The sequence below is a fragment of the Ceratotherium simum genome, chromosome 37, assembly GCF_057802395.1.
Source record: "Ceratotherium simum simum isolate JZ-2026a chromosome 37, ASM5780239v1, whole genome shotgun sequence".
NCBI lineage: Eukaryota > Metazoa > Chordata > Mammalia > Perissodactyla > Rhinocerotidae > Ceratotherium > Ceratotherium simum.
The window spans coordinates 8,321,462-8,333,706 of NC_141936.1; the positions used below are offsets into that span (position 1 = coordinate 8,321,462).

The window sequence follows — 12,245 nt, forward strand, 5'->3', positions numbered from 1 at the left end:
CAGTTATGCAGGAACTAGGAGGGAGCAGAGGTGAACCATAAAGAAAGACTCTCTAATGGAAACAGCATTGAGTCCCAGAGGGGGCGTAGCTGCCTTGGCCCAGCTCAGTCTACATGTCTCCACGACCCTCTGCCCTGAGCGGACTCAAGGGAGGCTCTGTCCCGGGCAGCCCAGCCCAGGGCAGACAGCTCCTTACCCAGGTGGGCAGGTCCACACGGTAGTTGAGGTCCCCGAGCCAGAAGAGGTGGGTGAAGCGATGAGTGATGTTAAAGGGACTCAGTTTCTTGTCTCCCAGAGCCAGAAACCGGAGAATGTTCATATAGTTTTGGTTTCGCCTAATTAAACGAAAAAGCGGCCACCTTAGCACGGGGTCACTGGTTCCCTACTCCACCATGGTGGGATGTCAGAGGGGGTGTGGGGGGCACTGAGACTTAACTCTCCAGCCCCTGCCGCAGCAATCTGCCGTTACGTGCAGGTGGGGCACAGCTGGGATGCAAAGGGCCTTTTGGCCTGAATTAGGAACACAGGGCATGGGCCCCAGGAGCATCTGCTCAGCAGGAAATCAGAATCAAGAATATTCTAGATGGCTGTCTTCATGACTGGGCCACCAATAGGCAAAATGGGCTTTGATCTGTAAGGTGCCCCAGATGAGATTTTTCCCTTGAGAAATGGAGGAGTATTTAGGCATCTATTAGGTGAATGACTCAAAGAAATGTCGTTCTGTTCATCAGACAAGATCCATCCGCACAGGAGGTCACTATTGTCTTGGAGTTGCCATTAACGAGACCATGGCAGAAGCCCGAGCGGGACAGGACACGGTCCAAGTGAGGGCTGAGCAGTCACACGGTGTTGAGGGGGCTGAGGTCTACCTGGGCAAATAATCCCAATATAGGCTCTTGGGGAAGGAGTGCCATTACCTGAGTTTCTTTTCGCTTCCAGAAGTCAAGTGGCTGTTGACAAATCCCAAGGAAGTTCCATTGAACATGAATGACACCCCCACAGCTCCCTTGTTCCCTAAAGGTGGAGGGACAAGGAAGAAGTCAGAGTCTCCAACAGGCAAACTTGCCAAGGGGCAGGAAATCAAGGTGAAGTAACATTGCTAATATCGAGGGAGAAAAGCAGGAGAGGGAAAGTGAAGAAGGAAGAAAGCAGAACAGGTTCATTTGGGGTGGGAGATTCCACAGGTGACAGGGACTAGGGGGTGAGATACCTCTAGGATAACGAGAAAATGGGGTGAATGGCCAGCCGCCTTGGGCGTCTCCACAGGGCTGAGGGAGGATGCTGCTGGGATAACCCATCCCAGCATCTCCCTCTAAGGGGGCTGACAGTTACCCAACATGCCAAGCAGGCAGGACAACCAAAAGCAGCCAGAATCCTTGGGAAGAAGATTCAGGAAGAGAAGCCTGGGGCTGGGCGGGCTGACCTCCCACCCAGCTAACTCCAGGCTCCTGGTGAGACCAAAACCCGCACTGAGACCTCACTCTTTTTCTGTTAGAGTTTTACTGTATTCTAGACCAGTGGTGCTCAAAGTGTGTTCCCCGGACCAGCAGCAACAGCGCCACCTGAGAACCCATGGGAAGTGCAAATTCTCAGGCCCCACCCTAGACCTGCTGACTCAGAAATTCCAGGGGTGGGGCCCGGTAATCTGTGTTGAACAAGTCCCCTAGGTCACAGGTAGGCAAACACTGGCCCGCTACCAGCTAAAAATGGTTTCTACATTTTAAAATAGTTGGGAAAAAAAACAAAAGAAGAAAATTCTGACACATTAAAATGATATGAAATTCAAATTTCATAGTCCACAAATAACGTTTTACTGGAACACAGCTATGCCCATAGATAAAGTTGAGTCGTTGCAACAGAGACTACCCGACCTGCAGAGCCTAAAATAGTTACTATCTGGCCTTTTAGAGAAAAAGTGTGCACCTCTGCTCTAGGGGATTCTGACCCACGCCGAAGGCTGAGAACCATCCTGTCCCACACGGTAGCTGCGAGCCGTCCATACTGTGAGCACTGGGAGGTGGCTGGTCCAAACTGAGACGGGCCGTAAGCATATCATCGGGATTATAAGCCTCAGTAAGAAAAACCGAATGTGAACTATCTACTCATTTTTCATATTGAGTATCTATTGAAATGGTAATGTTTTGAATGTATGAGGTTTAATAAAACGTATTATTAAAACTGACTTCACCTGTTTCCCTTTACTTTCTTTAATGTGGCTACTAGAACATTTAAAACGACCTCTGTGGCTCACATTCCGTCTGGGCTGGACAGCACTGGGTAGGACATAAGTGACAGGACCTTGGAGGTCACTCGGCTCTGCCTCCTTGGGGCATGGTGGGGGAGCTGCAGCCTAGCCAGTGGCAGAGTCAGGACAGACGTCCTGCGCTCTGGTCCTCACTCTCTGCTGCTCTGAGCAATGATGGACGCCCTGCGCCCCTCCCCCAGGAGGGATCTCCTTTCTGCTTTCTCCCTCTCCCGCAGGGCAGCCTGGGTTTAAATCCCTGCCCACCACTTTCTTGTCACTGGGCCTCCGACAGGTTATGGAACATCTTGGCAGCCTCCAGGTCCTGTCTGCGAATGGGGCTAATGACAGTTCCTGCCCCTACAGGGGTTTGTATTAAATGAAGTCACACTTGTGAAGCATTTAGCACGTGGCCTCGCACAGGGTACACACTCAGAAAGGTCTTAGCTCCTCTAAGGATGGGTGTCCCATCAGTCAACCCGCACTCTCTGAGCTCTGGCCCTGTGCTAACCACGGCTGGGAGCCATGTTGGGGGAGTGGAGGAGGTAGAGGCCAGCCCCAAGGGAGAGAGAGGGAGGGGAAGTCCTGGTGAAGGAGGGGTCAACGCATGGGAACTCCTCACCTCCAAGCTGCCCTTCAATGGCTGTAAAGCTCAGACTCTGCCCAGGCCTCCAGCCTCCCTCTCCGGCCTTGTCCCCATCACCCACTGGAGCTGCAGCCCACGGGCCTCAGGGTCTTTGCTTCACCGTTCCCGCTGTGGAATGCTCTTCCCATGCTGACCCCTTCCTACCCCTCAGACTCGAGTCCTAATGCCCCTTCTCAGAGAGGCCCCTTGAGCTCCTATCTCAAGGAGTACCTGAAGCCCCCGTGCCCCACCCACCACACACTCCTTTGCAAACACGCTCACTCTCGGAAACCATCCCACTGCCTGTCTGTCCATGCGAGCAGGCTCCTGTCTGCCGTGGTAACCAGCCAGTGTCTAGTACCGTGCTGGGGCGGGGGTGGGGGAACAGAGTCAGCTCCATCATGATGAGCAAGAGCTGGGGCAGCAGCCAGGGGCGAGGTCTGGCTGGGGTGCAGTTGTATCTGGTGACGGGAGGCTTGAGCACATCACACGCTGCCGGGAAGGAGGCGGGCAGCACTGGCTGAGATGGGACAGGGACTAGGGAGAGGTTCCTGGGCAGCAGAAGGGCGTGGGCTTCAGAACAGGGCAGCCACTGAGACAGGAAGGAAGGAGGGGCAGGTGGGTGTGGACGCGGGCAGTGTGCGGTTTGTCAGCAGAAGAGCCGAGAGCTTTTCACGTTCGATTGCAGCAATTCCTGTTTCCTGTTATCTTGGGGACTCTGTCCTGTCCCTGACTCCAAGTGCCAGAAACCACTGGCCTTGCCCTCAGCTCCACCCTCGGCCGTGTGGGTGCACCTGCCCACGTGCACTCACAGGCAGACTCGCACACTCACGCACATACAGACTCATAATTCTCATACACACACTCATACACATATGCACACACTCATACAGACTCACATTCACACACACTCACAAACATGCAGTCACATACACCAACTCACAGTCACACACATGCACCCACACACGCCCTCACATACAGTACACAGACTCAACACACTCACAAACACAACTCAGACCTGCACAAACTCATACACACTCATATACACACCCAGACACAGACTCACACACTCACAAACACGCATTCACGTACACGGACTTACTTGTTCACAGACACACACAGACTCACACACACACTCATGCAGGCCTCCGCTCATTTCAATTCTCTGAAGCACCCTGATTGTCCCCACTGGCTCACAGCTGACACCAGTTTCCGGATCCCACCCGAGAGGGTTCAGATTTAGGCAGGGGTGGGCAACCCACAGCCTGTGGGCCAAATGGAGCCCACGGCCGTGTTTGTAAAGAAGGTTTCACAGAACACGGTCGCTCTCCCTCATTCTCACACCGCCTGCGGGCGCTTCTGTGTGAGGACAGCAGGGACGAGGAGCTGCCCACGGCCCGCAAAGCCTACAGTATTGACTATCTGGCCCTTTACAGAGAGTCTGTTGACCCCTGTTCTAGGTCCCAGCTACTCAAGGTGGGGACTGTGGGCCACCAGCTCTGATGCCATCCGGGGCTTGTTGGAAACACGGAATGTTGGACTCCCCACGACCTGCTGCATTAGAATCTGCATTGTAGCCAGGCTCTGGCGTAGACTGGGTGAGTTTGGGCTCGGGGGCACCAACCCTCCAGCTTTGCCCAGGACTGAGGGGATCCCAGGACGTGAGATGCTCACTTTTTAACCTGGGGAGGTCCTGGTTGGCCCGGATGGGATGGACACATGAGTGTGGGCAGGAGCATGCTATGGAGAACACGGCCCCCTCCCTGCTCACCCAGCGTGTTGGCGATGCCCGTCTTCACATTGTCCGTGCAGATGTGGCTGATCCGGTTCTCGTGCTCTGGCTTGGCCAGCACCACGATGCGGATGTTCCAGAGTGTGTGGATGGCAATCTGTAGGGAGGACAACATTGTGACCCTCGGCCACGGCATTGTGCTTGACCCCAGAGCAAGCAATTCACTCAGCCCTTGCCCTCCAGGTGTGGGGTACCCTGTCTGTAATTCCTAACCTGCAGGGGACTCCTAATGATGCCCCACAGATAAGACAAAGCATCTAAAGATGAGAGCGAGGACGGACAAGATTTCAATGAAGTAAAGATGATCTACAAGCACAGGCAGGGAAAAGAAAGGACGCCAGTGTTTTTCAGCAATGCCCACGGGCCCCATCAATTTCTGAATACAGGTGCCCCCATCTGGCCCTGGAAGGTGGGGGGACCACTGAGCATCCAGGCATCTTTGGAAGTTGAAAGCCAATAGTCTGAACCGCCCTTGCCTCTGAGATGCTCCCAGCCGGCCTGGCAGAGCCCCCTGCCCCCGTGTCCCACCCAGGGCTGCGGCCGGCTGCTCACTGTTTTAAAAGTCATGCTGGTGATTTCCTGCAGGGAGTGTCTGAGTATCTCCAGCCACTCCTTCTCGCCCAGGGGGTCCTCCTGGGTGCCGATCACGTAGATGTCGTGGGGGATGTAGTCAGCAGAGTCATCCCGCGTCTTCCCCTGCCCCTTGGAGAGAAACCAGGACGTGATCTTCTTGGGAGGGGGGGCGTTACCTTCAACAGCAAAACCCAACACCAAGTGAGTCAAAGGTACATCGGAATTCACAACAGAGGTGGGGAAAGCATGGGGGGTGGTCATATAGTCACTGATAACCATTCAGGCCACCCAATGAAATACCTTAGGTGGAGAACTGGGTACCAATATCGCCCAGGATGTCAGATAGGGTCAGAGGTCAGTTAAGTTTCTTTTTAAAGATAATGTTAAGTTTCAAATACTAGAAACACCCGAAGATTCCATGTGACCTAAACTAGGTGCACAAGACGTCAAACACTGCCCCAGGCTTTGGGGTTACTCTGTAACTGAGACACAGTCCTCGAGGAATTTACACTCCACTGGAGAGATAGCCCAGGAGGCTGACAGGTTTAGGATGGCGGCTTCCACCCCACTGTGGGAGACAACACTGGCTTCCTTGCAAAAGAGAGATCTCAGCTAATGACAGAGAGATGTGCAGGTCTTAGCCAGAGAAACGGGAGGAGTGTGGACATCCTCCTCCATGGCCATTTTGAAAAATGAGTTGAAGCAGCTCAATAAAGACGTGATGAAAGATTTATTTCCCCTTGCAATGCCCTTGAAGTTTGAGTAAAATTTCCCCCCAAAGACAGAACCTTCTTAGCTCACAAGTACCAAGACCTGAAGTGACTTGACGGTTGTTGAGTTCTGCTCCCCACTATGGCTCATATTGGGTGCACAAGCACTGGGGGCTGGTGGTCTCTTTTGGGGAAACCCTCCCACCCCGCCTGGTATAGCCAGCTCCTTCACACTGTCTTCTGTGTGAAGGGCGCCCCCTGAAGTTGTGCAACAGGACTGCCTTAACCAGGCCCAGGTAAATCTAAGACATCCATGCTCACAGAGGAAACACCAGAAAGGGGCCGTGTGCCCATGTGCATGAACCCCCGAGCGTGAGAGATGATGAAATCAAGCGGCCAATAAGAAACACTGGAGAGGACAGAAGAGGGCCCAGGACCCCAGAGCACAGGCCAGAGTTCTCCTTCGGTGCCGCCGTGGCCCCTGGCATATCTGGGCATGAAGGCTTGGGGAGGGCTGGCGGCTGGTGGCATGGGGGTCAGGAGCTCTCCTGACTGCCCTCCTGGAAGACCGGCCCATCCTCCACTCAGCTGACTGGGCAGGAGTCGCATATGTGTTTTCATTTCCAAATCACTGCCTGGCCCTTCGTGATGGGCGGCTGCTCGCCCCCTCCTCCCAGACACTGCTGGGCGACTATCTGCTGCGTTGGGAGGGGGTGGCCCTGACTCTGCTCCAGACAAAGTGGGGGAGACAGGATGCCCAGTTAAATTCAAATTTGAGATAAACAATGAATAATTTCTAGAATAAGCATGTCCCATGCAATATCTGTTTATCTGAAATTCAAATTCAACTGGACACCCAGTATCTACTTATGTTTTTATTTCTAGCTGAATACTTACACTAAATAATTATTTAGCCTAATTTATATGTAGTACAATATATCTAATATATAAATATATATAAGTAAATAGTACACATATTTAGTACCATATATATTTGGTGTGTATTTAGGACTTATTTCTAGCTGAAGTTACACTAAATAATTATTTAGTACAATTTATATTCAGTATATTATATTTATATTTTTAGTATATTATATATTAGTATATAAATATATATGGTAGTATACATATTTAGCATAATATATAATTAGTATGTATGTATTTATTTATTTCCAGCTAAACACCTATACTAAAAAGGTATTTGTTGGGGGCCAGCCCTGGTGGTGTAGAGGTTAAGTTCTGCACACTCCGCTTTGGTGGCCCGGGTTTGGTTCTGGGCGCAGACCTACACAACTCGTGGCCACCCTGGGGCGGTGACCCACATACAAAATAGAGGAAGATTGGCAACAGATGTTAGCTTGGGGTGAATCTTCCTCAAGCAAAAAGAGGAAGATTGGCAACAGACATTAGCTCAGGGCAAATCTTCCTCAGCAAAAAATAAAAAAATAAAAAATAAAAAAGTATTTGTTGGGGCCAGCCCAGTGGCGTAGTGGTTAAGTTTGCACGCTCTGCTTTGGTGGCCTGGAGTTCACAGGTTCAGATCCTGGGCACGGACCTATGCACCATTTATCAAGCCATGCTGTGGCAGGCATCCCACATATAAAAAGCAGAGGAAGATGGGCACAGATGTTAGCCCAGGGCCAGTCTTCCTCATCAAAGAGAGGAAGATTGGCAACAGACGTTAGCTCAGGGCTAATCTTCCTCACCAAAAAAAAAAAAAAAAAAGAAGAAAGTATTTGTTGTTTATATGAAATTCAAATTTAATTGGTCATCCCCTCTCTCTCTCTCTCAACCTGACAACCCTACTCAGGGAGAGAGTCCTTGCTTCCAGGCCTGGGGCCCCTGGCGAGCTGCCTAAGGCTGGCAGGTGCCCAAGAGCCCCTTCACTTAGATATTTAGACCCTTTACCTAAAAGTTTCCAATTTAGACATGCAAAGTCTCGGGATATGAGACCCCCAGAGCTCATTTCTCTTGCCCACTGTCTCAGGAAAAGGGTAGAATTCCCTAGAAAGGAGGCTGTGCAGATGGGTTGGGGACGGGAGTGGGGAGACACGTGTTCCCCGCCATTTGAGGATGCTGAGGCAGCCAAGCAGAACCCAAGGGGAGAAGGTGGGAGGAAGAGGAGGCATATGCACCTACCCATGTTCCAGGTGCCGATGAAGATGGTGATCATGTCAGGCTCTGGCTGCTCCGAATGTTTGTTCTTCATCTGCTGGAGAAGCTGGCAGAAGCCTTCTCTCTTCTAGGGATGGAAGGGCAGACAGACTCAGACAGACCTCTGCCCCCTGCACATTATACTTTCAAAGGATTGGTCAGCTTCAAGAAAACTGAGAGCAGCGCAAATCAGTACGAACTTCCAGGAGAGGAATCTGGAAACATGCATCTGAAGTCTTATAAAAGTGGATCTCTTTGACCCAGCCACTCCTCTGCAAGGACCTGACTCTAAGAAAATAACCAGGAACCATACAAAGACCCAACCACATCACGGGGACTGCAGCATATATTAATACAGAAAAAACTGGAAACAACCTTAATGTCCAATCTTAGGGGATGAAACAATTATTGTAGTATGGGCCATCCATATGATAGAATACCATAGAGTTTTTAAATTTTGGTGCAGAAATACTTTATCAACAAGGATTGATGGTCAAAATATATTGTTAAGTACAAAAAGCCAGTTGACAAAGCAGTATGAAAAGCATCATTGCATTTTTATTGAAAAAAAAAAAAAAAAAATCCAGAAGGGTATAGTCCCAGGTTTCCTAATGGTATATGGGAGTTTCTATTTTAAACTTTTTGCTTATTTGTTACTTTTTCCCCAAGGAGAAGAGGTTACTTATGTAATGAAAGAAAATTTAAATTAAAGAAAATAATTAGGCTGTCAGAACCTCCTTAATAGCCTTCACTTCGTTTTCCTGGGTACACAGTGGGGCACAAAGCACAGGTGGCCCTCTCTTAGCTTATGGTCAAGTAGGGCAGGCTGACTAAACAAGTGTGCACAAAATTTTAGGTTGTACCGTATGAGATGAGCAATTTTTGATTGTTTCAGATCTATAAGAATGGAAATTTCATAAGATTCAACCTAAAAATTGCAAATCTTGCTAAGTCTCCTGTGAAGAAACTAACTCACAAAGATGTTATGACGGCTGTCTTTATAGAAACCTGTCTTTAGTTGGGGATGGCTCAAAATTTGGGGCCAGTTTACCGCTGTGTCTCAATCCTTCTCGGCTTGCAGCAATGGCAGAACAGGATTTTGGACCCAGCCCATGCGCCCAGAACACTGCCCAGTGAGATGTTCTTTCTCTCTGCCTGCCACCACTGTCTGTCCCTCCTTCCTTGTTTCTCCCAGTCCCTTCTCTATCCTTTCTCCCAGTCCTTCCATCCTCTCGGCCAGCTCTCTGGACACCCCCAGACCTCCAACTGGCCTCCCACAGCGCCTCCCATGCAGTCAGCCAACACCGGATGTGGTGGGAGCCCTTTGTGCCCTGTGGTCCATTTTCGCTGCCTCAAGCCAGCCGTACAGTAGGGGATAAACAAGGAGGCCGTGATGGTGGGTTCCAGCCCTTGGTTGGCACATCAGAAGTGAGGGATCAGGTCACAGAGAACCCTCCTCTGGCTGTACTGAGGCCCTACCGTGATTCCCGCAGACCCCAGGTTCTTCCCACCTCTCACCCACACCACCTCTTACTCCAGGAGCCAGTCCTAGCAGGGCATCTCACTTCTGCAGAGTGGGGCAAAGTGTACAAATGAGGGAGTGCTGGTTGGGACTCAGATTTAAATCTGGGGTGCCCCTGAGGGCTTCTGGGTGCAACCCAGGGAAGCTAAAGCCTCCCAGTGGGGCTCAGGGCTGGATAACATCCAGGTGATAAAGCATGCACCCTTTCGGGGCAGGCAGCGTGGCGGGGGGGACGATGGAGTGGTGACTGCTCAAATCCCAGCTGGCCTGGAACACGTGCCCTAACCCCTCTGGGCTCAGCTTTCTCAGGTGGGAAATGGGCTGTTGTGAGAACTGAGAGAGCTGATGGTGCCAATTTGTAGGCATGTAGCAAAGCTTAGAAAACATGCGTTCCTCACTCCCCTCTCTGACCATCCTAGAAGTGTATTGTCACTTACTTTGGAGTCAGCGAAAACGTATTCCTTCCGCAGGGTCTTCTCCTTCTCTGTTTCCACCAAAATCACTAACTTGTTCAGAAATTTCTGAGACTTGATGAGCTGTAGGACTTAAGAGAAATGGAAGTTCGTTTATTCATTCATCTGCTCATCACCCAATACTTTCAGTCTCCGCTATATTCCAAGCACCTGACCATCAATTTCCTGCCTTCCCTGTCCCCAGGCTGAGCACAGATGAGTGTCTAGTCTCCCAGGTCCCTCAAGCTCCTGGCTGCTCTTCTGGGGAGGGGCTGATGCTTGGGAAGGGTGGTGCCTGGAACAAGCAAGAAGTGACCTGGCCAGAGCAGAGACAGCAGGGCTGTCTTTTCATCTTCCTCCTTCCTTCCCTTCTCTTTATCTCTCTCTCCTCCTCCTCCTTTCTTTCCTTCCTTTTTTTTTTTTTGCTTTTTCATTGCTTCATCTCCAGTTTGTGGCATTGCTGCGGAGAAACTCAACGTTATTCTGATCCCATGTGTGCAGAAGAGAGTTAACACGGCAGGTCTGACTGTTATCCTTATGGGGAGATGTTTGGGGAGAGTTCCCAGCGTTTCCTGAACTGTTAGAAGCGGCTCTCCGTGCCTACAGTGTTTGTACAAACAGTGTGGTTTATTCTGAGCGCCTGCTCTCTTCCTGGGAGTCTGGAATCTGGATATGTGCCTATGTGACCAGCCCCCAGGAAAAACCTTGAGTGCTGAGTCACTAATGAGAGGCCCTGGTGGACAACACTTCAGTCGTGTTGTCACAGCTTGTTGGGGGAGGAATTAAGTGCGTCCTATGGAAGCCTGTGCCTGGACTTTGCCCCGTGGGCCCTTCCCTTTGCTGATTTTGCATCATATCCCTGTGTTTTAATAAATCACAGCTGTGTGACGCTATGCTGAGTCCTCCTGGTGAATCACTGAACCTGGAGGTGGCCTTGGGCCCCTGGCACAGCCTGTAATCTATCTTTCGCTCTGAAGTTTTAGGATCTTTCCTTTGAACCCAGTGTTGTAGACTTTCCAATGTTGTGTGTGCCTCAGGGTGGATCGGTTTCCCTCCGTTGTGCTGGGCACCTGAGGGGTCATTTTCAATCTGGAAACTGGTGTGGTTCAGTCCTGAGAATTTTTCTTGAATTGTTCCTTTAACGAATTTTCTGTTTCCTTGTTTTCTCTCACTGAGACTTATTATTTTGGTATTGGATCTCCCGGACGGGTCTTCTAATTTTTAAAAATCTCTGCTTTCCTATTTTCCCTCACTTTGTCTTTTGTTCTGCCTTTTAGGAACGCTCCTTAACTTTCTCTCTCCACCTTTCCACTGAGTTTTTATTTTTTTAAATTTCAGCTACGTTTTCGTAATGTTTTATGTTTCCCTTTCTCGCTCTTTTTCCCTTTTCCTCCTTTATTTTTATTTTGTTCTCTGAATGTTCCTTTTTAAATAGCATTCTGCTCTTGTTTCATGGCAATTTCTATTAGTCTACATAATCTATCTCATCCAGGTTTTTTGTCTTTTTGCTTTTTTTTGCCTTGAGTCTGATTGTCTCGTATTCCAGGGTTCCCTCCGATGTCTGGTGCTCCATGGCCGGGAGTTCCAGCAGTGACAACGGGGGTCTGGCGAGCAGGGCTTCTCCACTGGGTGGTCTCACAGGCTGATTCATGATGGCAGCGTCTTTAGATCTTTGCCCCTGAGCTGGTCACGTGTTCCAGAGAAGTATCTTCCGACCTCTCATCTGGAAAGTGTGGGCCTGGCTGGCAGCAGCCCAGAGCCGGGCAGGCACGAAGGCTGGGGTCTCAGAATTCAGAAAGGGACTGTTATTTCGTCCTCTGTCTTCAGTAGCTTCCTCTGCCTTCATTAGGCCTGGTGTCCTCTGGTCCTTTACCTTCTCCAGAGAATAAACAGCCCGTCTTCTGCCTAATGAGTGAGGGAAGCCACTGGCTGTGTGGAGTGGAGAGGGATCTGGCGGGTCTAACTCTTCTGAAGTAGATTTTCATCCACGCCTGCTGTTTATAACCCCATCTTCAGCCCTACTCTAGGGGCCCCTGATGCTATCAATTCCTGTACACTTGTGGCTTCTGTGGTATGAGTCAGGTGTCACAGTTTTTCCTACTACATGCTTAAAATTTAGCTTTTTTGTTCCTGTAAGTCGGTTATCATTATCCTTCTGCTTTTCAGCATGCAGAA

General features: G+C 50.2%; 1 protein-coding gene across 2 annotated transcripts in view; it reads right to left on the reverse strand.

The window, feature by feature from the left end:
* Positions 1-12,245, reverse strand: part of INPP5D (inositol polyphosphate-5-phosphatase D) — a 120,992-nt gene that overhangs the window by 30,328 nt on the left and 78,419 nt on the right. For both annotated transcript variants that reach the window (XM_004427694.3, XM_087424670.1), the window contains 6 exons: positions 10,056-10,162; positions 8,082-8,184; positions 5,212-5,408; positions 4,639-4,756; positions 918-1,014; positions 197-335 (listed from right to left, as the gene is read on the reverse strand). In XM_004427694.3, coding sequence (XP_004427751.1) covers positions 197-335; positions 918-1,014; positions 4,639-4,756; positions 5,212-5,408; positions 8,082-8,184; positions 10,056-10,162 — 761 coding nt within the window. The remainder of the gene's footprint in view (positions 1-196; positions 336-917; positions 1,015-4,638; positions 4,757-5,211; positions 5,409-8,081; positions 8,185-10,055; positions 10,163-12,245) is intronic.